Source organism: Puntigrus tetrazona, chromosome 7 (genome assembly GCF_018831695.1).
Source record: "Puntigrus tetrazona isolate hp1 chromosome 7, ASM1883169v1, whole genome shotgun sequence".
Taxonomy (NCBI): domain Eukaryota; kingdom Metazoa; phylum Chordata; class Actinopteri; order Cypriniformes; family Cyprinidae; genus Puntigrus; species Puntigrus tetrazona.
The window spans coordinates 37,800,142-37,824,623 of record NC_056705.1 but is presented as its reverse complement, the minus strand read 5'-3'; the positions used below and the strand labels follow the sequence as shown (position 1 = coordinate 37,824,623).

Genomic DNA, 24,482 nt, shown 5'->3' with positions numbered 1-24,482 from the left:
CTAATTAACCACTTCTAATTACACCGAGGAGCCTGTTTCTTTCGCACTCACCAAAAGTGATGAGCCACTTTGCCAGCGCGCGGATTCCCCTTCAGCTGCCTTTGAACCCGCTCCAGATTTCATCGGCCAAACAAATGCGCTAAAAGCAGCCTGACGTTGCATCACCACGCTTTGTCAGGAAAACATTTTTACGCTCCCTTTGTTTTGCTACATTGATTGCATTTACAGATCTTATGCTGTTACCCGAGAGCGAAAATTATCACCAAGATTCAGTTTCAGCCCCTAGAACAGAGAACGCTATTGATACCTCGGAATCAATTCGTTTGTGTTCAGGCCAGAGACCAATTAGTAACAGATGAGTTTGCAGATGTTTACTGTTACATAAAGTCACAGAGGAGTACCTCCCATTTCCACAACAAACATAATCTATTAACTAGTGCCAGCGTGCAGGTATAGAGCGCTCTGGCCTCCCTCGCTAATGGCTGTGGCGCTGGGAGCAGTGCATGCTGGGAACCAGCGTTTAGTCCTGTTTTCAGCGTCGCGTTGGCAGTGGTAGCGGATAGCTGTGCTCTCTCATCCCTTACCCACAGCCACGCTGCACTGATCTCTCCTTCTCTCTCTCTCTCTCTTTCGTTTTTCCTCCCTCTCTCCACAGCCTCAGTCTCATCACAGCCGCTGCTATTTCTGTTGCACAGACTGATAGCTTGAACTAAAGATCATTGATTTTACGGGAAGCAGTGTTTACAGCCAGAGTGCCATCGACCTGAGGTGACTTTTTGCCTTCTGACACAGCAACTCCTCTGAAGTGTCGCTGCGTCTACATTAAACGTTCAGGACGAGGAAAAGGAGGTGGAGGATTTTTTCAGTCCTCTCTGTTTACCTTTGCACGCTAATAAAGCTGATACTGAATGGGTTCTGACTCAAAATACCCATGTGTGGAACTTCTGCAGAAGTGCTTTTGAATTATATGAGTCATGACATTTTCTCACTAATGTTTTTAATCATTTAACATATGAGGCATTTTATATATATATATATATATATATATATATATATATATATATATATATATATATATATATATATATATATAAATGTGTGTATATATATATATATATATATATATATATATATATATATATATATATATATATATATATATATATATATATACACACACACACACACACACATATACATATATATATATATGTATATGTATATATATGTGTGTGTGTGTGTGTGTGTGTGTGTGTGTGTGCATAATAATAATAAACACACTCATATTTAATATTTATTCATATCTTTTATATTTTTTGTAATTCTCTGTAACTGTTTATTATCAACCTTTTTAGCATGTGTACCACTATCAGCACACTGTTTGAAAAATATTAGATTTTTAATTATATTTATTATTTTTATAAGTATTATTTATAATTTTATCTATTGAATAACTGTACTTTTAGATTCTTTGCTTTGATTGGCTGACACAAATGGTGTACGAAGAGTAAGACGGTGTTATTTTATGAAAACAATATGAATAAAGGACACCGCTGCAGAAATGCTGCATGTGTTTTGCACATGTATTGAGCTAAAAGTGTCATCTACAACACAATATACTGTCCGCTCAGTGGTTATGTTTAAGTTGTAGTTTCTGTTTTGTTTTAAGCATAGCAAAATTCAGACATTATAACATTTAAGATTGATAATGCAGTAGTGGTATGAACAGTTTCTCTACATATGTTTGCGATTTAATTGGCCATACTTCAAAGATGAAGCTTTCTCACCCAGCTTCACTGAATACATCCCCCTGCTCAGTATCAGGAGGCCCTCCTTGCTTTATCAATAGGAACCTTCCCTTCCCACATCTTCCTGTAACTTGCCTAGCATTTATGCCATTGATTTTTCAATAAGCGCCCTAACCCTGTAGTGGCCGGCCTGTGCGATGGCTAGATCTGGCTCGAGATGGAGAAAAGAAAAGCAGGGCCTGCTGCAGACCACAGGGAGGTGATGATGAAGCCTTTTTCTTCCTCTGAAAGTGTCTGGAAGGATACGTTCTCTATGTATTGAGGGGTGCTGGGGTGGGGCGTGGGGGTCAGGTCTCACCCCGTGGCGGTTCTCAGCTGGGGCCGAGCAGGAGTTAATTCCCCAGGAGAGGGTAGGGAGCGCTGGGCCTCTGGAGGCCTGGCCCCTGGGCAGGTGATTGTGCGTGCTTATAATCAGACGGGTCCTTAGCCTTTAATTCCCTCCTTGCTCAGCCAGTAAATCCCACCAAATGAAAAGGCCCATAAATAAAAACTTATCTCATTTTCTATCCCCTCTAAATGACATCCAGACCCAGCTTCTGACAGTGTTCATTATGTACTGCACTCTTTTTTTTTAATCGTTAGAAACCTTATTTACTTTGTTTGGCAGGTTAAGAGAGAATGTTTTCTATTGTGCTTAATTTCAGTTGAGAGGAGTTTCTGTGCCCCTATAAGAAACACTTGAATTCCTGGCTCACAGCTTCGTAGAGAGGGTTGTTTAATGTAGACGAGGCCTTGATTCCAGAATGTTAAGGATATAAAGGAAACTGATGTTTTATACATATTTTTATGGAGTGTTTGACTTGGTGAGAGAAATGCCTAATATGCATTTCCTGTATGCATCTGCTTGTCTGTCTGAACCTTTGTTAGTGTAGGAGAGAGATTAAAGATTCCCTTTCTTTAAACAGGTGTCGCTTCGGAAGCAGACCTTGAGCGGACAAACTACATTATATCTGCCCGCCCATCTGCGACTGGCAGACTCCAGACAATCCTATTGCACATCAGTAACCACTGCAGGTTATTGAATTAGACCATCTCCATTTTAAAGGGCAATCCTGTTTTCTGTAAGCAGCAGACGCGCCCAGACAGCTTGGGCCGCCACTCTCTAGCACTGTTTAATTCTTTAAAGGAAGCCATCTCATTTGCTTTAAATGAAAAGCGCATCATGGCAGATTTTCAGGAATGACCATTTGTGATTGCCTGAGTCATAATGTTTTAGCTGTTTATGTTTAACAGTTTAAGTACTTCTCTACTCCTTCTATTACGCTGAGGGGGTCATAATAGGAACAGGTTACTGGAATGTTATTTTTGGACTTTTGTCAGTTATTGAATTCAAACATATTGTTGTTGATTGATTTAAATGATGAAGCATCCTTTTGTATCGGAACTGTCAGTGTACTTGTTTTCATGCTTTAATAGTCAATAATAACCTAATTATTTATTGGGTGTACACATTATTAGTACTATAATTCTGGAGATAATTTTGTTGAAATGTAAGTGGAATTTTACAGTTACAATTAGCAAAATACATAATGGCAGTAAAACATACAAGCACAAAAAAACCCACCCATGGTCGCTGTATGACATGGGTGGGAGAGGGAGCGGATGGCTTTGTGGGTTGGGCTTGAGGGGTGTCAAATTTTAATCAGACATTCATGAAGAAGGAGTCAAACGTTATCAATCTCCCCAGCCAAACGCTCTCATGTTAATACATTTAGTGGGGGTGGGGCTGCAGACAAAGTGTCTGATCACTGCTGAAATTTGCATCCGTAAGTAAATAAGTAAATAAATCAAGTAGACGCAGCGAATGCGCTAATCAGGCAGGACGCGGTGGTTAGCCTGCTGCCGGGAAACTTTGCTCATGTAATATTCAGCAATGGAGGGTGAAAGGGCAGGCCAGAGTTATTGGTTTCAGTCCGGTTGCCCCCTTTAATCAATGCTGCCTGCATCCCTTTATTAAAATTATTAGCTCAGCAGTATCTCTCGCTATCATTTTATCTCCTTTATCGCCTGCTTGAAATTGTGGCCTGCTCATGGCTCTTTCGTTGCTCGGGGCAGCACTCCCCTTTAGAAAGTTCGGCTCTCATTTATTATTTCAGAGGCAGAGGAGTGTTTAAAACCAGGCTAAGCATGCAGGTTATTGGATGCTAGATTTATACACAGAATTTAGAGTACCAACATTGCTGCTGTATTTTTAGCTTGCAAAAATAATATAAACAAATCTTTCTTTTTATGTTGTCTGTATTTACATACATAAATACAAATGCTTGCTGTAAAAAGCATATGCATACTTATCCACTAAATGCATCTTATGGGCGTGATCTTTTCATGCAGTGTGTTCTGTGTGTGGGATCTCTCTATAATGGAGGTCCTAAAACAGCGTAGCTAATATATTTTTGTAACCTTCAGTTCTTTCTTCGGGTGCGAGATGGATCATGTGCTGATGGCGGGTTTCACTGTGTCTAATTAGCAGCACAATGGAGCTTTTTTATCCATTAAGTTATTCTGTTACTGTGTTTCTCAGACTCAATGTTAATTAAAAAAAAAATGTATGCAGGATTTGGAACATAGCAGACTCCGGGTGTTGTGTGGAAGGTCTAGATAAAAGATAGTAACTGGCTGATATGACAGGATGAGGCTTCTGAGCTGCCTTATTAGTGCTTGTCTGAGGTATTGTGTTTAAGTACCTAATCTAACCTAATGAGCACTCTGTCATTTTCCACCATTATATCTCACACTTTTGTTTCTCATCTAATCTACTATACATTAAGCTGCTCCCCACTCACTATATATGTACATAGCTTCACCATTTATCAAGATGCTTTGTATGTGTGGTTGAATGTTCATATAAAAATTAGCTTGAATAGAAACAATGAAAAGAACACATTAAAGATGTCTATTATGTACTTTTCATATGTTCTGAGACATTACACGTTTCGAGCAATATTTTAAACCTTTCTCTTTCTCTCTTTCTTTCTCTTCAGGCCTGGATGCGATGAACGCCTCATGTAGGCATCAGCATGGAAAGCTGTGAGTCTCCCGTGGTTTCTGGGACAGACGATGGGCTTGGCTCCTCCGCCACCTCCCAGCAGCAGCACCATCCACAACCCTGGAACGATCACCCTAACGCACAGGTCCCACCTTGCAACCAGCCCCCTTCCTTGGAGCCCCTATCTCTCTCTGCGCCCCACTCAGCCCAGCTCCAGAATCCAAGCACTCCCCGCGAGGCTGTAAGAGAACAGCATCAGCAAACGCTATCACAGGCTCACGGTGATAATTCCACTACCAGACGGCTGCACCCCAAAAGAGAGGGGTTAGAGGAGGAGGAGCAGGAGGGAGTGAGCTGTGGAGAAGAGGACGAAGACTTGGAAGAATTGGATGAAATGGAGATTGACAGCTGTTTCCCTAGTCTGCAGCCCTTCCCTGGTGTACCTATGGTGCCAAGTGGAGGGGGCATGCCCATGCTCATGCGGCAACAGCCCTCCCATCGGAGGGGAGCCACAGAGAGCGGGAGCGAAGAAGGAGAGGAAGAGGAGGAAGAGGAGAGTAGTGATGTGGAAAACCTGGCTGGAGAGATAGTCTACCAGCCTGATGGCTCTGCCTACATTGTGGAGAGTCTCAGCCAGCTGATCCAAAGCGATGGGAGCATGGAACCAGGCCTGCTCCCTTCAAACTCTCTCCCCAGTGGGGGAAAAGCAGGGGATCCTGCGGGGACCTCTTCTTCTGTGTACCCTCAGATCATCAACACGTTTCATATAGCCTCGTCTTTCGGAAAATGGTTCGGCTCCTCAGACCAAGGTTTCCCCAATACCTCAACCCTGGCAGGCCTCAGTCCTGTCCTGCACAGTTTCCGCGTCTTTGATGTGCGGCACAAAAGCAACAAGGATTACCTGAACAGCGACGGGTCTGCCAAGAAGTCCTGCGTATCCAAAGATGTTCCCAACAACGTGGATTTCTCCAAATTTGACGGCCTGGCCCTTTATGGCAAAGGCAAACCCATCCTCATGTGTTTCCTCTGCAAGTTGTCTTTCAGCTACGCACGCTCCTTTGTCACTCATGCAGTCCATGACCATCGCATGACCCTGTGTGAGGACGAGCGCAGGCTCTTAGGCCACAAGCATGCATCGGCGATTATACAGGGCATTGGGAAAGACAAAGAACCACTCATTAGCTTCCTAGAACCAAAAAACAAAAACTCTCCTTCACCGCCTACCCTGGTACCCATGAACTCAGGCCAGAGCTTCTACGGCACGTTCAGTGGGGTTCATTTAGAAGGGGGAAGCAGTAGTGAGGGAGGTGAGAGCCTCCTCAACAAAGACTCTGACTCGGGTCTCCAGCAACAAGCCCTCCTTGCGTTGGGGGGTCTTGGCAGCCCCAAGCCCTCCCTTACCTCAACCCCAGGCCCAGCCAAAGACTCCAACACTCTGTCCAAGCAGGGTAGGAGAACAGAGGGGTCTGTGGGAAAAGAGGGGACTCATAGAGGGGAGGATGGGGATGCAGAAACCTGTGAAAGAAAGGCTCTCCTTCACAGAGGGGAGATGGCCTCAGACGAAGAGGATGAGCTTCTTTTAGAAGAAGAGGATGAAGAGGTAGAGGACGAAGGCACTGCGGTGGCCTGTAGTGGAAGTAGCAGCAGCGGTGGCGGATTTGTGGGGGAACCGGCTGTCTCAAACCAAAGCATCTCCAAATCTCCTTTATTAATGCCTAGTAGCGCTCTCCAGCCTTCTGCTTGTCTCTCTGCAGCCAGCCCCGCACTCAGCAGCAAAGCCTCTGCTTCCATGTCCTCCTCTTCTATCAGAGGGTCAGAGGACGGGATGACTGCAGACGGTGGAGGGAGAACTTCAGATCTCTCTCTGAGCTTTAACTGCCAGGGGTCTACCCTCCCCTCGGCAATGGCGGCAGTCGCCGGCAGAGGGGGCGAAGAGGATGGGGCCGCATGTTCCTCTGCGAGCACGTCCTCCCCTCTTGCGTCCAATGCTGCTGCTGAGGAAAGTGCCAATCGAGATAGTGCCACAGCTCCTGAACCAAATGAATGCCCAGCAGAAGGAGACGAGGACAACGGTGCCCTCCTCCACCATCATCACCACCTTCACCACCATCACCACCACCTGCACCCTTCACCCAATGCTCACACGCACCTCCATCACACAGCTGCTTGTGACATGTCAGGAATGAGCGAGTGCGCCCAGAACCACGGGGTTGGGGGCAGTGGTGGGAGCGGAGTGGAGTGCCCGAAGTGCGACACTGTCCTAGGCTCCTCTCGCTCACTGGGTGGCCATATGACCATGATGCACTCGCGGAATTCGTGCAAGACACTGAAGTGTCCCAAGTGTAACTGGCACTACAAATACCAGCAGACCTTGGAGGCCCACATGAAGGAAAAGCACCCTGACTCTGGAAGCTCGTGTGTGTACTGCAGCAGTGGACAAAGTCATCCTCGCCTTGCCCGTGGGGAGAGCTACACTTGTGGCTACAAGCCCTTCCGCTGTGAGGTCTGCAACTATTCCACTACCACCAAAGGCAACCTAAGCATTCATATGCAGTCTGACAAGCATCTTAACAACATGCAGACATTACAAAATGGAGGAACTATTCCGACCGCTGGCGAACAGGTGTTTGGGCATGCACCTGGAGGGGTGGTGCCTGTTTCTTCTGCCACCCAGGCCACTAGCCATCATCCTAGTCACCACCATCATCCTGCCCAGTCCTCCACCCACATGGCAGGGCCCTGTGGTGCCCCTTCACCCACTAAGCCAAAAAGCAAGCCTACTTGGCGGTGTGAGGTGTGCGACTATGAGACCAATGTAGCACGTAACCTGCGCATCCACATGACAAGCGAGAAACACATGCACAACATGATGCTGCTTCAGCAGAACATGACCCAAATGCAGCATGGCCGGCTTGGTCTAGGCGCCATGCCTTCACCCTCAGAGGCTGAGCTGTACCAATACTACTTGACTCAAAACATGAGCCTGCCACCGGGCCTTAAGATGGACCCATCTGGAGCTGATGCCCAGTTCTTGCTTGGTGGTTTTCATCTGGACCCCAACATGGCGGCTCTAGCCCCAGCACTAGGTGAGTTTAACGAGTTAGAGGTAACACATTTTGCAGTTTATGTGGGTTTAAAGTATGCCTTTCCTATTTGACTTTTATGCGTGATTTTTATTTATTCTGTGTTAAATTTCTGTTTTTCTCCCACCTGTTTTTAAAAAGTTTTTAAACTCATTTTTGCTGCAATATCTCCCTCACATTCCATGTTTAACATGCACTCACTCTCTTAAACAAGGTGTATGAGGGAGAAAGAAATAAGCAATAGGTACATATAAGGCCAAAAAGTATTTAAGCAAGTGTCTGGATGCAAAGAGATAAGGGCCACTTAGCCAAGTCTGTAGAAAATAAAATGTGGGTAGTGTGGGGGAGAAGTCATCGTGCTTTATGAAAGGTGTACATCTCAGTCTTGAATTGACAGTTATTTAACCTGATTTACAGCATAATGAAAAAAAATCTGTGACAACATGTTCAATATGTAGCTCTCTTCAAATAAAGACATGATTATTTAATGCAGACATCATGCTTAGTTTAATGTCTGAAACAAGAAAAATTGTTTGTGTAAAGGCTGAAAGATTAAAAAAGCGTAGCTGGTACATTAGATTTATGAGGATGTGGTTTTAGCCTGTTCAAGTAGTGCTTACTAGTCAAGCAGATTTCAGCTTCCACAACACAGACATATGCACACAAACAAAATGAGGGAGTGAGCGAGTGGGAAAGACAGGCACACACATCTTCTCAACACTCAAACTTTGGTTTATTTTACGCATCCTCTATGTGTCATTCTATCTGGGTCACTTTGGCTGGGAAATTCCCTCTTTTGCTGCCCCTGTGTTTCTTGTGAAAGATAGTGTGACGGAGTTGGCTGGGACCAGGGGAGTGTTCCCCATGGCCCTGTCCTCTAGGCACATACTAAACATCACTGTTTTCATGTCAGTACTATGCATCTACCACGGGCATACCAGCTTGTCCTTTTTTCCTGCTTTTGTAATTACAGCTATATACTTTACCATAGTCAAAAAAGGAAGGAAAAGGGGCCTTGCGAGGGAAATTCAGCAGCATAGTAGAATTTGGCATGCCAGCTACAGGCCCACAATTTGCACAGACTTGTTTCAAACAGTTGCCAGTTCAAAGACACAAACAGGAATTGATTGCTGTGACTAATTCTTTTTTACCCTCCCTCCTCTAGTTATTTGGTTGGTTTTCTGGTGAGGGAATGTTCAATGAACATATTACAGGGAAGAATTGACAAGACAAAAGACTTACAAAGAACAGTTGTGTTATTGTAAAATGTTCTGTGTGCTTTCATATAGTTAAAGTCTCACACTACTAATTATCACATTTGTTTATTTGCATATAAGTGGCAAATTAAATCTCTTAGCTCTGGTCATCATAATTAAACACTTTTGGTCATTGCAATGTAGAACTTGTAAATCCTTTCAGATTAATGCTTTTTCCATAAACATCTTTCCTGTTTTACTTAAACATTGATATCAACTGACACTGAAAATTACAAATATTCTCTTACAAAACAGGTTTATGAAAATAAAATGTCTTTCTTAATTGATGCACTTTGTAAGAGTACTAAAAAGATGAGGTTGAACAAATCTTAAAAGGCAAAAAGAAAACAAAACCCCCCATAAACTGCTAGAGAGAGAGAGAGAGAGAGAGAGAGAGAGGGCATTAAGAGTAAAAAATCAACAAACTAAAAGAAAGCATTATAAATAAAAATTGTTTTCTTCAGAGTGGAGGATCTGACAGTGATTTGAAGGAGATTGCCAAAGGTCTCTCTGTCCCTGCACTAAAAGCTGGAGGTAATGGTGAAATGAGCAGGCCGCATGCTGCCCCAATAAATAAAAGGAGCTGCTGGAATTAATTTAGTGTAAAGCCATACTGGTTCAGCGGGTGCTCTCAATCTGGGCAGTGACAGATTGAAGATCAGTGAACTGAGGCAACAGCTTCTATGCATCCCCTGTCTCCAAATCTCAGCCTCTAGCGTCTTCCCCAAGCTGTTCTTAGATGCCTCTTGCTTGTGTTGTTGAATATATAGTTTCTCTCAAAACTTATTTTTATTTCTTAAAAATACATTATTACAAAAAAAATACAAACACTTCAAACAGAAAGGGTTTGCATTGATTTCTTCCCAATGAAAGGTGAAAGAGCCAAGACTTCAACAAGGAAGATCTAATTTTTTATATAATTATTTTGTGAAAAAATGCCTGTAGTTGATTTACAGTAATGTGTGCTTGGGAGCTCTTTAGATCTCCGGTAATGATTGAATAACTTTATTTTTGTGCCTCTGCTCACAGACTCTGGAGTTGATTTAATGGCATGGCTATGAAAGTGCAGGACTGTGTAAATCCACACCTCCACTCTCTCTCTTCTTACTCTTTCTCTGAGCTCAAAGAAAAGGATAATCTTGATTTAATAAAATTATGCAGATAAATACACACATGCACATTATCCTGGAGAGCAAATCCACTTTGACTGCACAGACAAACATGACTCTTTGTTAAAAGGCTGAACTATGCACCTTTTCCCTGTTTCCCAGGACATTCTTGTAACTTGAGGAAGTTTAAATGAGGGAGGGAAAATCAGCACAGATGAAATGCCCATCCGTCGCTGTTACATTGTGTTGGACCATGTGTTCATATGTCCCTTATTGCCACAGATTAAAATGAATGGATAACTGGTGTTAAAAAGAGACAGTGTACTTGTGAAAGACCGATGTTCTGTTGGACAGATCAGTGATCATATTTTGTGTCTTCTGCTCTCAGTTGGAGGGGACATTGCAATGGATGTACGCCTGGGTGGGGGACAGCTGGTCTCAGAGGAGCTCATGACGTTGGGTGAAAGCCTATCCCAAACCAGCGACCCATCCCTCAAACTCTTCCAATGCGCCGTGTGCAACCGCTTCACTACCGACAACCTGGACGTGCTGGGCCTGCACATGAGTGCCGAACGCTCGCTCCCAGAGGAGGAGTGGAGAGCGGTGGTGGGCGACTCGCACCAATGCAAGCTGTGCCACTACACCACACAGCTCAAGGCCAACTTTCAGCTGCACTGCAAGACTGACAAACACGTGCAGAAGTATCAGCTGGTGGCACACATCAAGGAGGGCGGCAAGGGCAATGAGTGGCGCCTCAAGTGCGTGGCCATTGGCAACCCTGTACACCTCAAATGCAATGCCTGCGACTACTATACCAATAGCTTGGAAAAACTGAGGATGCACACGGTCAACTCTCGCCATGAGGCCAGTCTCAAGCTGTACAAGGTGAGTGACTCTGATAGCCTTACACTAATCTGGTGCCAGTTTCCAACATCAAGTATTTTTCTGTCTACACTGGAAGCAAAAATGCTGTTCAGCAATATCATAATAAAAATAAGTTTAATATACAGCTAGAAAAAGGGAAATTTTGAACCAGTAAGATTTCGCTAGTCATTGCAACAAGAAAACAAAATGCCCAGTAGCTTGTTGAGGGGAAGTTAGGACAACTTCAATCTTTCTGGTTAGCGTGCAGTGTTACACTTTCTATGGGTTTTAAACACACCTCCTGCCTACTGTGCTACTGAATCGACCAGCTCTTTCTGTCTCTACTGCCGACTATGAGTGATGGCCCGGTGCAGTATATTAAGGTCTAATGCGCATGCAATGGAGAGGGGAGAACAGGGGCACTTAGAGGGAGGGAGGAACATGGCAGGTCAGCAGGGTGGGGAGAAGGGCAGCTGATGAAATTGCTGGAAGAGAGGATGAAGAAGTGTGAAGAGACAGAGGTTTGGTGCTAATACCGTTCGGAGTGGGAAGGGCAGAATCGCTCTCGACAGCTGTATTGATTTTCGCCGGACTTGGAGCTTCACCTTCTACTCTAATCATTCCATAATAGCCAATGGATGAACACTCTCTGAACAAATGGCCATAAATCTAACAGGCCTGATTCCATTTAGGCACCTATCCTGTGTGTCTGCGAGCCTAGCTCAGGCTGTGTTTAACCTAGACTGGCACAACTGCACACAGGGACTTCTCTCCCTAATTCTCCCTTTCTTTCTCTCTATCGCTTGTTCTCACATGCTCAATGAGATACTGACTCACATACCACCCATTTGAGCTGTACATCACTGCCCATGCTTACTCGACCTTTATTTACACTTCTTTTTCAAGTCTTTCATTTTCAACCTACATAACATACTTCAAAATATTCAATGAGAAAAAAAAGGTAAGGTCAGACATCATTGGCTAATAACCTTACCAAATGTTGCCTAAAACAGTGGCCTAATAGCTGTTTGGCTTTTGGTTAGCATTACTTTCTCTGCCAGTACCAACTAAATGAGGGCGGCAAAAAAGGAAAGTGATTTTGGAGCCATGTTGTTAAGTATATAAAAGTGTATAAAAGTGTTGTTAAGGATATAAAATCACCTTTGACTGTATTGCAAGTTTCCCATAAGTGGACCTATTACAGTCAGAGGTATTTTAGCATTGTCAAAGTTTGTCATTACCTTGGCCCTGGGCTGACAGGCTCTTGGTCAGCTGTGCACCCAATGAACTAGTTTGTAATGGTAATTAGGGGAAAGCCATAATCCAGCTTCCTCTGCATCTGGTGATAAAAGCAGACAAGCCTGAGCTGAGATTGTCTACTGTACTCAAGCTGCAACACGCAATGAGCGTATTTACAAATACCACAATGATTCAAATATGTAACACAAGACTCCTAACGTGCTTGGCTGACCTGTGGAGACATTGCTGTAGTCATGGGCCTCATTTTAGCTCCAGGCAGGGTTTGGGACCTGAGGAACCAGTAGTTTTAGTGTCAATGGCGAGAAATAGCAGAAAAATACCTTATCTAGCCGCTAACTGTTATTTATTGGGCTGTGTGGAGCTGGAAATTCCAGCATCCACCTCATACTTACATTAATCGGGTCTACTGTTAGATGTAAAATATTAGAAACACTGTAATATTCCTTCCACCATGGCTGTTCCCTTTAAAGAAAGTGGGCTAGCAGAGAAGAGACTAGTCCGCCTAACTGCGAATGTTCAGTACTCTGTGGCAGATTAGAAATGTTCGACACATCCAAGCATGATAATTTGTAAGCTTTAAGCTGCTTAAAATGGTTCCTCAGCCCTAAAAGCCCCACAGATCCGAACAGAGGAAGAGAGAACAGAGTTGACTGACAACAGCATCAGCCTTGTAAGCAAGCAGCTCCCATCAGTGGCGACAGGCCTACCCGCAAACTAAGACATTCACAGTTTGAGTTATAGCTGTATTTCATGACATACAAATGTGATTAGAGGACGATAAGCACATGCTGCTGCTGAGGTCTTGCTGTAGCACGGGTTTCTAACCCCACAATGACACAGGCTTCACTTTGCAGTGAATTTATAGTCCTGATAGACATACTGACTGGCTGACACCAACAGTATGATTTGCTAGCTCAGCTAAGCTGACTATACAAGTGGTAAAACAGGAAAGGAAAATGAAAAACACTATTTATCCCCTCCAAATGAAATCTGATACAAAATGCAAAATTTTTCGACCTCCTGCTGGGACAAAATAAATCATCAAGTCAGCATAAACAGGCCTTAAGATGTGGTAGATCCTTGGGACACTTTGCCCAAATCAAACTGGTTTGCATTAAACAGGCCCTTTGTGTGCACAGCTCCGTAAATTGGAGCCTGTAATTACTGGAATTAAAAAGGAAGGTTTAAACTGAAGGCTAAGCTGGATGGGATAATTTGAGAGTCTGTGGTATGCGGCACATATTAGGGCTTTCTAAAAATACACCTTCCCCCACCACCCCACGGATTGGAATGTTCCGAAAGCCTTTGGAGAGCTTGGGAGAATCGTCCTAACCGCACAGACCACTGCACAGCAGGGGTGATGCTTCCTTACTTCGCTATCTGGGGTACAGGACAGATTTCCTCTCTGGTTTCAGACACACCCGTCAGTCAGTCTTGCTCCTCATGTCAGATGAACTTTTACCTTCCACTACTCCCTCCAAGTTCCCTCCCGCTAGCTTCTTTGTAGTGGCGTGAATGATGTCAAGATGGTCACCCATAAGCACTTGCAGATGAGCTGTAGAACAATACCCAGGTCATGACAAAGCTTAGGCTTCTCAAGTTCTAAATTGTTGCTGGTACTTTCGATTTGCAGAGTCAGAGAAAGTCAAAAATGATCAAATGAGTCAGATGAATTCGAGAACAACCCTAATTGCTTTCGTAATACGAATTCCAGATTTCACAATGCGCTTTAAATATTGCTTTAGTAATCTTTCATCAAAATATAATAACTTGTTTGCAACCTTTCCTTTTTGACTAACAGTACCAAACCACCTGTCAAAATAAGACTTTTTACAATTCGGTATTGTGGACTGCCCTATATTTTATCTTGTTTGCTAATGCTTTTTCAACATCCATTCAGTGTCCATATATCTTCCTTCAGTTTTATCGCATATGTACAAGTATACACCACCAATCTGTAGAGAATATTCTCTTGATATTTGAGGTCTTTTTTATGCTGAGTAAGCATGTCTCAGGTGCTGGGCTGTGCTCGTGCCAGTCTTGAGTCTGAGACTTGGTTCTCCGCTTCAGACAGGATGGAGAGAGGCAGGTCTTCCAGGCAGGCCTTTCAAGCGAAGAGGAGGAGCTTCGGGCTGGCTACCTTCCTTGTCTCAGGGGCCGGTACAATCTGGGGTAATTGAGATTGATTGGATGTTATTTTTCCTCTTGCAAATGTAGTCCATTAGCTTGGCACATGCATAATCAGTTTAGAGCACAGTTAACTGAATGTAATCATGTTCTTCGGTGTCTGCTCGCACAAAATCCACTCCAGATGCCGCTTGGCCGTGGAAAGAGAGGAAGAAAGTGCCGTCACTATCACATGGGGAATCTTTACCCAAGAAAGGCCTCATAACATTCACCCCCGCACCACCAGCACCAGTGTGCTGGTCTCGCTCCATTAAACACACAAACTATACAAACTGTGTGCTGCACACATTTACACACTCCCCCTACATGTACAAATACACACACACATGCTCACACATTCGGTCATCTGTTCATTACTGCCCAAAACTCCTGCAAACAAAACCCTGTAGCACATGTTGATGTGTCTCAGCTATGCTAACAGCGCTTTGACTGTGCTCCAAGCGCAGCCGAGGATCCAGTGCAAAGTGTCTGGATTTTGGACTCTCTCTACTTATTTTTCCCTCCAGTGCAATCCAACCGGATCAGCTGGGGCGTGAGGAAGGAAAATGTCTACACTCTGGAGAAAACAAAGAAAAAACATAGTAAAACAAAACAGACAGTAATGCGTAGAAGGGGATTAGCCATAGCGGCTGTACTGAAAGGTATTAATTCGCTTCTCAGATATCATTCTACCTTTTACAACGGAATCCCGATCAGTGATGCAGACCCCCTCCATTAATAATTATGATTTTTATCATGACTTATCCTCATCATAACAACAGACTCCAATCATCAAAAACAAATAGACTGAGAATGCCCTGGCTCCAGCAAGATTGTGTTTGTTTTTTATTATCAAATAAAAGTGCAGAGTAATTTCGAGTTAAAGTCGCAAGGGAGTATTTTACCACTATTGGTACGGCTCGTGGTTATATCTTTCATCTGTGGACAGTGAAGCTCAACCTCTATGCCAGAGAGAGCGCCACACCCAAACTCCATAAGTCCCTCTAGACATCAGTTAGAGAAGAGACGGAGAGAAAGATGATGGGGGGGAGGGGGGCAGGTCTGAGAGCGATAGAGTGAGAGAGAGGCGCTCGTTTAAATGGAGATACTCTGCTAATTATCATGGCTGGCCTGTGATTGTTCAGTAATAGTGCTCAGTGGGGAAAAAAGGTTTGCTGCTGTTCCAGGAAGGGCTGAGCTTTGATTTACCGGTAGTACCACGCTAATAAAGCGCCCATTCTATTTCCACAGAGCTGCTACTGAGACATCCTGCCTCCCTCCAGTCAAAGATACAGTTCATATAACGTATAGGAGGCCAGGTTTATAATTATAAGACCTTTTTGGATTTGTATGCGCCGTATTTATTTGTTTATCCTAAGATCTCAATGATGTAGATCTGTGTCAGCACCAGCTTGTCCTTAGGGTGTTGAACTCTGCCTCACAGAAGCCAAACAGAGGCTCTGCTCCCTTTAAGACAAGGGGCGGAAGGCTTTTCCCCAGAAGAGAAGTCAAGTTTTGCTGAGAGAGCTGTCCGTTAGCGTGGGAGGGGCGTTGCGTAGCACGTCATTGGTTTGTAAAGCAGTGGGCGGGCTTAAAGCTGTGTCTGGAAGTCTGCAGGAATTTCACAACTTCTTCAGCCCCCACCTCAGTAAGGCCAGGCGCTGACCCATCGCACAGCTGCAGCTGATGATTACACATGCATATGCCCCTAAGTGTGTGTGTGTGTGTGTGTGTGTATTGTGTGTGCATTCAACGGAGGGACCAGCAGCCAACCAGATACACATGGTAGGCCATGCACAGTTTTCCTATGTTGTCCTGTAAGTTGGGAGAGAGCGACAGGGATATGGAAACACACTGCAGAAGAGCGTATCTCTTTGTGCAGAGGCTGAGGAGCAGATATTATTGTGTTGTAATAGCTGTTTGTTTTGATTTCTCCCCCCTCTCTTTCTTTTTGGGCAGCCAGACAAGAGCAACTAAGCAATGCTCCTGCCACTGCTGAAGGAAGCTGTTGATCCTATTATCTGCTGCCTGATCAGCACAAACAGGGGATTGGAGACTGATGAGGGACTGGGGTGTACGCAGGGATCAGAGAGTATGTTACGCCACTGTAGGAAGGTGCAAGAGTGTGGTACTGTGTAAGGTATATGTAGACTTAGGCAGAAGTATTTGAAACTTTGGAACGTAACTGCTACAGACTGATACATAACTGATACCACAAATTGTGTGGCTTATTGAGTAGAGTTATTCCATAAAATTTCCAAGTTTTTGCCTGCAGTTAAATACATTGAACAAGATACTTTAAATTATATCTAGTGGACTAGAATTCAAGAGATGACTGCTTTGAATAGAGGCTTAAAAAACACTCAAAACACCTCAATCACCTTAGTCTTTGAAATTCCCATTGTGATTTAAAGCCATATTCCTACCTTCACCTTATATTTGGGACTCTCTCCATCTGCGTTTCTCCCGCCTGTATGTGTCTCACTCATTCCCCTCACACATCTTTCTTCGCTCTTTGTCTCTTTAAAATTAATAAACAAAGCAAATACCCATCATGCTCTAAATAAACCAGCATGGGTCACAAGCTGGTGGGTGGTCCCTCTCTGCTGCTCTCTTCTTAAGGTTAAATAGCTTTAATCCAACCAGCCTGGAAAACTAAACATTTCTCCAGCCAAATCTTCTTTCTTCCCCCTTGTTTTCTCTTGATGTTTGCAACCTTTCCTTCTGTAAATCTCTTTTTAGTACGCTAAATATCTTTGTCTTATAAAACACCTTATAAAGGGTAAAGAGTGGAAGTTATAAAGATATAACAAAAAACAAAAGTTCTTCAAAGGTAGGAATGATCACACTGACTAGCTAATCTTTTTAAATTGATGAGTTATCTGGAGTGCAGTTACACTGCCGTGCAATAAATGTGTAGGACTGACCTGACTCCTTTTTATGTAGTTATTTGACATTTAGTAGATGCTTTGAAGCGATTTAAAAGTTCACTTACTACAGGCACAATCCCCCTGGAGTTAAGTGGCTTGCTCAAGGGCACAATGTTGATAGGTCTCAGCTTTTCTTGCATTTATGGATTACACCCCGGGTTTGAACCTCTTGACTTTTACGTTCCCAGCCCAGATTTTTAGCAACTTTGCCTTTTTATAACATGCCTTAATCAATGTTTTATCTTAGTAGTGCCAGCCTCAGTCTTGTAAAATATATTATAGTTGTATAATTTATATTGCAATCTCAGCCCACACCCCTCTAATCAGAAGCTCCTCATCTCCTTCCTCCACCTGAAACTTCTCTCAGGCGCAGTGAGTGTGTTTGCTCAGTCTTCAAAAATACCCTTTAATAGCCTAATTTGATCAGCTTGATGTATGTTTTTTTTGTACATTTACATGTGTTTGTTAGTCAAATGGGAGTCAAATTAGCTCAAACAAAGCCTTGAATCATGCCGTAGCCCCTGGATGGGTAAGGCCGAGCCTTCTCATAGAACGTGACCACAGCATCAAGGCAGGTATGTTTTTTTTCTGAGGCAGACACTGGTTGAGGCTAAAGAAGTAAGAGAGAGTGTTTGGGAGAAAGACAGTGGGTGGTAAAGAGAGCAACAGGCAGGCTTACTGGTTCACCAGCATCAATACATCAGTGACTTAGCAACCAGATTAATGGCCTGTGAGTGGCCCAGGCCACAAGGCTGCTCTCGGCGCTTAGTGGAAGGCAGAGCGCTGGAAAACACACTGTGTTTAGCTTTGGGCTGCTGAAGAGAGTCTTGGGACAAATAAATCCACACATGAAATGAGGCTTTGGACCTCACTGTTTTTCACTCACCCCTCATCACAGACAATGTCTCTCTTCTGAATATTCACAACGATGTTGTGCTGAAATTAGGAGATCTACATCTTCCCTGTGCTGGACACCCAGGAGCGTTTACTTGTGTGCGATCACGGTCCACTCCACAGCAAGCTAGTAAAGTGCTGGACTAGAGCGTTCGTTGTGGAAAGGCTGGAATGCTGGGATACGCATTACAAGCTGGTCCAGACTGGCTTATGATCTGTAGATACTGGTCATATTTGTAGCCATGCTGTTCAACATCAGCAGTGTGGTTTTAATACAGGATGGCAGTTTTTTTTTGTTGTGGAATGGGTTGACCAAGAGAATATTGCTGGTTTTAGCTAGTTAAGAAACAACTCTTAGAGCTTACTTGATATCAGGCTTTAAGTAATGCTAAAACTATAGCCTGAGGTTTAAAAAAGAAAACTTCCCCCCACTGAGATGGACATCCATTGAGGCGTCTTATGCATGGCCTAATTGCCATGCACTCGAGTCCAAGGTTAGGACTGGGAGCTGTAAATCTATCAGTGTTATGGGGGCAATGTTCTCACCAGATGCAGACTACAGATTTTCATCCCTTTGTAATTAAGCAGTTCAGCCTGAGGTGTCATATGGTTTTTATTGAGGCCCCTCTGGAAAAAATCATTTCACACCTTGTTTTCTCATCATGTGCTTTTATGCATGTAAAGAGGGGGAAAACCAAGAGAAACTAAATAAAAAAGTGGGAAATGAAGGATAAAGGCTCTACAGTAATATATGGAGATGATGGTTTGTTGTTTGAAAAAGCTGAAATGTGAAGTCATCAGGAAATGACTCAATTAGTTCAGTACGTTATCCCCAAAAGCTTTTCCTTTCTTTAGTTATTTCTTTCTTTCTCAACCTGTGTACTAATAAAAAATAAAATAAAATAAAATGTTTGTCAGGAGACAGAGAATAAGAGGGTCAGAAAGAAAGCACTACATTTTTCAAGGTCAAACTTTCACTGCAAGTTTACAAGCCTTGCATTCTCTGCTTTCAAACTCTGGTTGCCCATACAGGACACCTAGTGTTTAAGACACAAACATTTACAGATATATATCCCAGCATTCTCTTTGAGGCTTTCTCTCTATGAAACCCCTCCCACTGATGAGGTGAATTCTGAGGTCAGCCTCTCAGAGGTGCCTTATTTTACTAGCTGCAGCTGCTGAAAGTAGGGGAAACACTTTTGTTCTATTGTTAAGTGGTTTCACACATTTGTGTATCATGAAGAATTTTTCAAACAGCACTGCTGATTTATGAAGTGGAGATCTTGGCGTTGTGGGCGCAGAGATGGAACACAGAGACAGCGGAGGAAGTCTTCAACACAGCCGCCACATTCCTCCACCCACTCCCCACAGGATCAACCCAACTCTCTCTCTTTCTTCATCCCCACAGCATCACCACGTTCAATCAACACCAGGCCTAAAATTAGGCTGCCGCAGACTTGATCGCTCGTTTGAACGGCTTATCTCTGTCACTGCGAAGGAATTTCCTTAATTTATACTCGTTAGGTTGGAATGGTCTTGTTCTGCTAATTTGAACCAGAAAGCCTGTCTTTGCTACTGAATAAACGAGGTCTCAGGGAGACGTTATATTTTTGCCACTAGAGAAGATTACAAGATCTTGGTATGCAAATTATTATTCAAATTATTGTTATATTAAATTAAGCACTGAGAGAAGAGAGGGAGTGCCATATTAATGAGTTATATGAAGCAGGCTTTATTAAATATTTGTTGATGTTGCAAAGGGAGCGGCATGTGTGTATTAATTCAGCACTGGCTGGTCCCAGTGGGTTCATGTACACACACACACACATGCACATGCATATACAAACTCACAGAACTACATTTTTGTTCTGTGTTTAGACTGAGCAGATTTCTAGTATTTAAAAAATCTAGCCCTCTGCTAGAGCGTCACATTCAGAGTTATGAGATCCCTAGCTCTTGGGTGACCTGAACCCTTTTTAATATGGATCTTGTTACCCACATCCTAGTGCATACTTTAATAGCTGTGGCCTTAGAAATGCTGTGAATGGTAGATCCACGTCTCCGTTATTTCAATCAGAAATATATTGTCTGTAATTCCAATCTGCCTTCCCTCTAATCGGTTCCTTCATTTTGTTTTATGGCTTCAGGAATCTTTCAAAACTGTAAAAACTGCTGAAGTTTATGGGAAATCAGGTGAATAAAGCAGGGTGTATGGTGTTAGCCAACTTATTTAAAATCTCATTAGATATTATTCCTCTGGCCCTCATATTCAGTACATTTTTGTTTTATATCACAAAAGCACAAAAATGTGTCTTATCATTTAATTTCTAACCATTCTAACTGTTTTCACTAGCTGCTCTTTCATTAAAGAACAATGTGACAGACTGGTCCTTTGAATTACTGCGTGAGTAGATGATGTCCTGTACTTACTATTGTTTTCACTTGTACAATGAAACTCGAAGCAGGCTGTTTTAAATAGTGAAAATGTTAAATCATTGCTCTCGTTTTTATTGAGAAGTCGAATGGTTTGTTCAGACGCTAAAGCTTCACCTCTGTGCCTGGGTAGAAAGGAATTCCCAGTATTCAACTTAACTTTTAAATGATTTAACATGATGAAGCCATCTCCAAAAAGTCAGGGCTTTATATACAAAAATCAAACGCAATCTGCCATCTCTGATCAGAAGCAACAGCCATCAGAGCGAGGTTACGAAGGCAGAACAGGAAAAGCCATTAACTGCCAATCACAGCATCGATCGACAAGCCAGTCCACCACTACCATCACCACTGCCCCCCTTTTACTCACTCGCACTCTCAAACACTCCAGCACACATACAGTGTTGCGTATTTGTATCCACATTGCATGTTGTCATCAAGCTTAACAAGACATAACTCTGAATCTGTATGATTTTTTTTTTTTTATAACTGAGTCAGAGCCCAATAATTTGACCGTTGGCTATTTATTAAAAATGCTAGAATGTCTTTATCTATTATATAAAAGCATGATTTTCATTCTCCGCAAATTTCGCTACTCCATCGCAAGCGATTTTAATTACAATACGACATAACCACACATTTCTCAAGGAACCAGACAAGTGATGTATACAGCTTTGCATCAAAGCAAGGTCCGTGCAGCTGCACCTTCTCCTCATCAACACCGGTCTCTGCGTTTTTGGATCCCGACATCAGATAAAATAGGAAAACTAATAGAGTTGGCGAAGGACAAAAGAAAAAAGGCCATTGATTTTTTTTTTTTTTTTTTTCCTCCATTTTCACTAGTGCCGTTAGGACGTAGGGTCTTTAGGAGAATATTTACCTACTTCCCAGCTTAATAGAGATGCTGTATATCAGAGGGTGATCAGGAGCAGAGGTCAGGACTGGGGGGAGCAATTAAAGCCTGTGCATCTGCCAGAGCGGGCCATCCCATTGTGTGCACTGCAGGCTGAAACAGATAGGTGTGCAGGGAGCAAGCAAAAAGGCAATAGTTATCGAGCACAGTCTTGTTTTATTTATCGAGTTCTACAGTAGGTGATTCAGACCTCACCCTGCCTAGACCAAACCCACACTGAGCTGTAGAGGACCGCATAAAAACTGGCCCACCTGTCAAGTTTTTTTTGTGTGTGTGAGCTTTTCAGATATCCTCTTCTTTATCTCCTGGATATCAAGATTTCCCCTCCCTTGGAGTGCCTTTGACCCGCGCTCCATGACCAGCCAATAAAGCCGGACGACATAGTCATGATAGATGTGGCCTGGGGCCTGTGCTCTCTCACCCCACCACTGTGGCGTCCTTGTCGACACAAGAGGAGCGGAGGGAGTAGGAAGGGGCGGCATGGAAGAATAGAAGGCCAGGGATATAAACCAGACCAGCCATTTTCTTCCATCCAGCTCATAAATATTTGCATGGCTGATTTATAAACAAGCCATGCTAAGACAAGATCAAAGTTAACTGTATCGGTTATAGAAAAGCCTGGCTTCTCGCAACGCCACGCTTATACCTATTAGAGCTCAAGGCCATACATCAACAGACGTATTGGCAGGGTTTCAGATCGGGCCGCTCTCGCTGAAAGGCTAATGGTGCCCCTGCTGAGGTTGTACGGGGCTCCGGCCACAGCAAGAGAGACACATGGATTAGTTTAATACCGTGTCTTTGTGCTAATGAAACTGCATAGCCCTGTCGAGCAGCACAGGTTGAGTGGCAGAATGCAGGTGCTGGTCAGGTTTCGAAATATGCACTGTGATGTTATGTATAGCGCCGTTCGGATGCAGGAGTCCGGACACCAGAGACAGCCTGTCCGAGAAAAGGACGGCAGACAGCTGCTCATGCTTCTCCAGTCAGCCAGCCAGGCGACCTACACAAAGGCCAAGGTGGGGGTAGGCGATTAAGGGTCACTACTAGCGTGGGACTGCTAATGCCGGACCACATGGTAAAGCTGTGACGCGTAAACATATGTTTGTATGGACGCACGCATGCGCAGTTCTGTGTCCAGTCCCGGGCCGCTCACACATTAATAAGTGCACAAGCTGGCAGATGCAGTCGGCTTGGGGAGGAGGGCTGTTTGTTGACCCCTGTGGGAGGGTTAGCGAACTCAGTAATGGTAGAGAAAGAGAACCATTCTCCATGGAGATCTCCTCCTTTTGTCCTAAAAATAGCTGAATAAACAGGGAATCCATCACCAGGACAGGGTGTGCCCCGGGTGCGAGCGCAGGGAGAGCCGCTGCTAAACAGGCTGTCTGAAGACATCTGTCCGAGTCGAATATAAAACCAGGGTGATGTGCAAACAGTAAGCTAGACATATATGGACTACACGACCCCCCTTCTATAACATTCGGGTTATCTTAAGTAATTTTAATCTTGCTTCTCTCTTTAGGGCTGAGGGACCTTCTCGTGTACTATAACAGTACTGTTCACCATTTGCCTTCATTACATAATTTTGACAAATTAGCCAACTGGTTTCTAAAAACCTGCTGTCTCAAGAAGTCTAATAGAAATTGCCGAACATCTGTCGGGCATCATGGTGCACACATTAGAGCATGTGCAGCTACGTTTTGGTCTGTATTCTGCTCCATTAGCTGCAGTGTTTTTCTGGCCTGGCCAACAGTTGTGCTCTCATCTACAGGTAGAGCCACGCGTAGAGCACAGAGAGTTTGTTATGCACCAACTTCAAAGATCTCCCACCGCATCAGAGAGCTGCCGCTGAGCAGGCAGACGCGGCTTTGGTCTGGGAAGGGTTACTGAATTATTACTGATGCTTTGGGGGGTAACTGTCCAACCGCAGGTCTGGGGAATATTAATCATTTATTTGATTGTCCGTATGTGCTGATTAATCAATTTGAGGGAGATCTTCAGGATTAACTACCCTATTATTCCCTTGTAAGAACAGATAAGAGATAAGACTTTAAAATATCATGTACCATTTATCATGTATTTTTAGTCCTCTGCAGATGAAGGCGGGCGAAATAAAAACTGAGGTGAGATTAGGCAGAACAGCAACAGAGGGAAAGTGGGGGAGGGAGAAAAAAGGAGAGAGAGAGAATGATTCTTTAGATCCAACCAGGACAGAGCACAACAGATTTAACTGCTGTACTTCACAAGAGGTGCAGAATGAGGAGTGAGAACAGCTCATGTACTAGACTTACATAACCAGACAGAGCCTTACTTTCAAGAAGAGAATTGAGCAAGTGGTGAAACAACAGGAAGTAGAAAACAATAGCGCTCTGCACCTGTAACCACCTGACTGAGAGCGAGGCAGCGAAAGGTGGGGGTTGCCGCCAATGAACCAGTGAACTCGGAACCTGTCATAGGTGAGTGAGTTGTACTTGCTTGTGGCTGTGCATGATCAAACAATGGCATAGTTCCTGGGCGCACCACCCATGTTCGAATCCGCCCTATAAATTCTCTATCCGCTGGCTGCTTGATGTGTTATGTCATGTGGTAATGCCTTTGATTTCGACATACCTCCGTTTGTAAATACATGAGCCTCTTAAAGAGCTGTGGTTACTTTTACAAGCATGGCGCTCCCGGCGCTTTGGTGGAGAATGCAGGGGAGGGAGAAGGCAAGAGCGAGAGACACGGAGCCGGTTTAGAAACTGTATACACTTCTCTCGTAGCACCATTGCCAAGTGCACTTA

General features: G+C 43.7%; 1 protein-coding gene across 1 annotated transcript in view; it reads left to right on the top strand.

Moving 5' to 3' along the window:
- zfhx3b (zinc finger homeobox 3b) overlaps nucleotides 1–24,482 on the top strand; it is a 145,506-nt gene that overhangs the window by 48,672 nt on the left and 72,352 nt on the right. Inside the window, 2 exon segments of the mRNA XM_043243809.1 lie at nucleotides 4,790–7,880; nucleotides 10,631–11,127. Coding sequence (XP_043099744.1) covers nucleotides 4,826–7,880; nucleotides 10,631–11,127 — 3,552 coding nt within the window. The 5' untranslated portion in view covers nucleotides 4,790–4,825.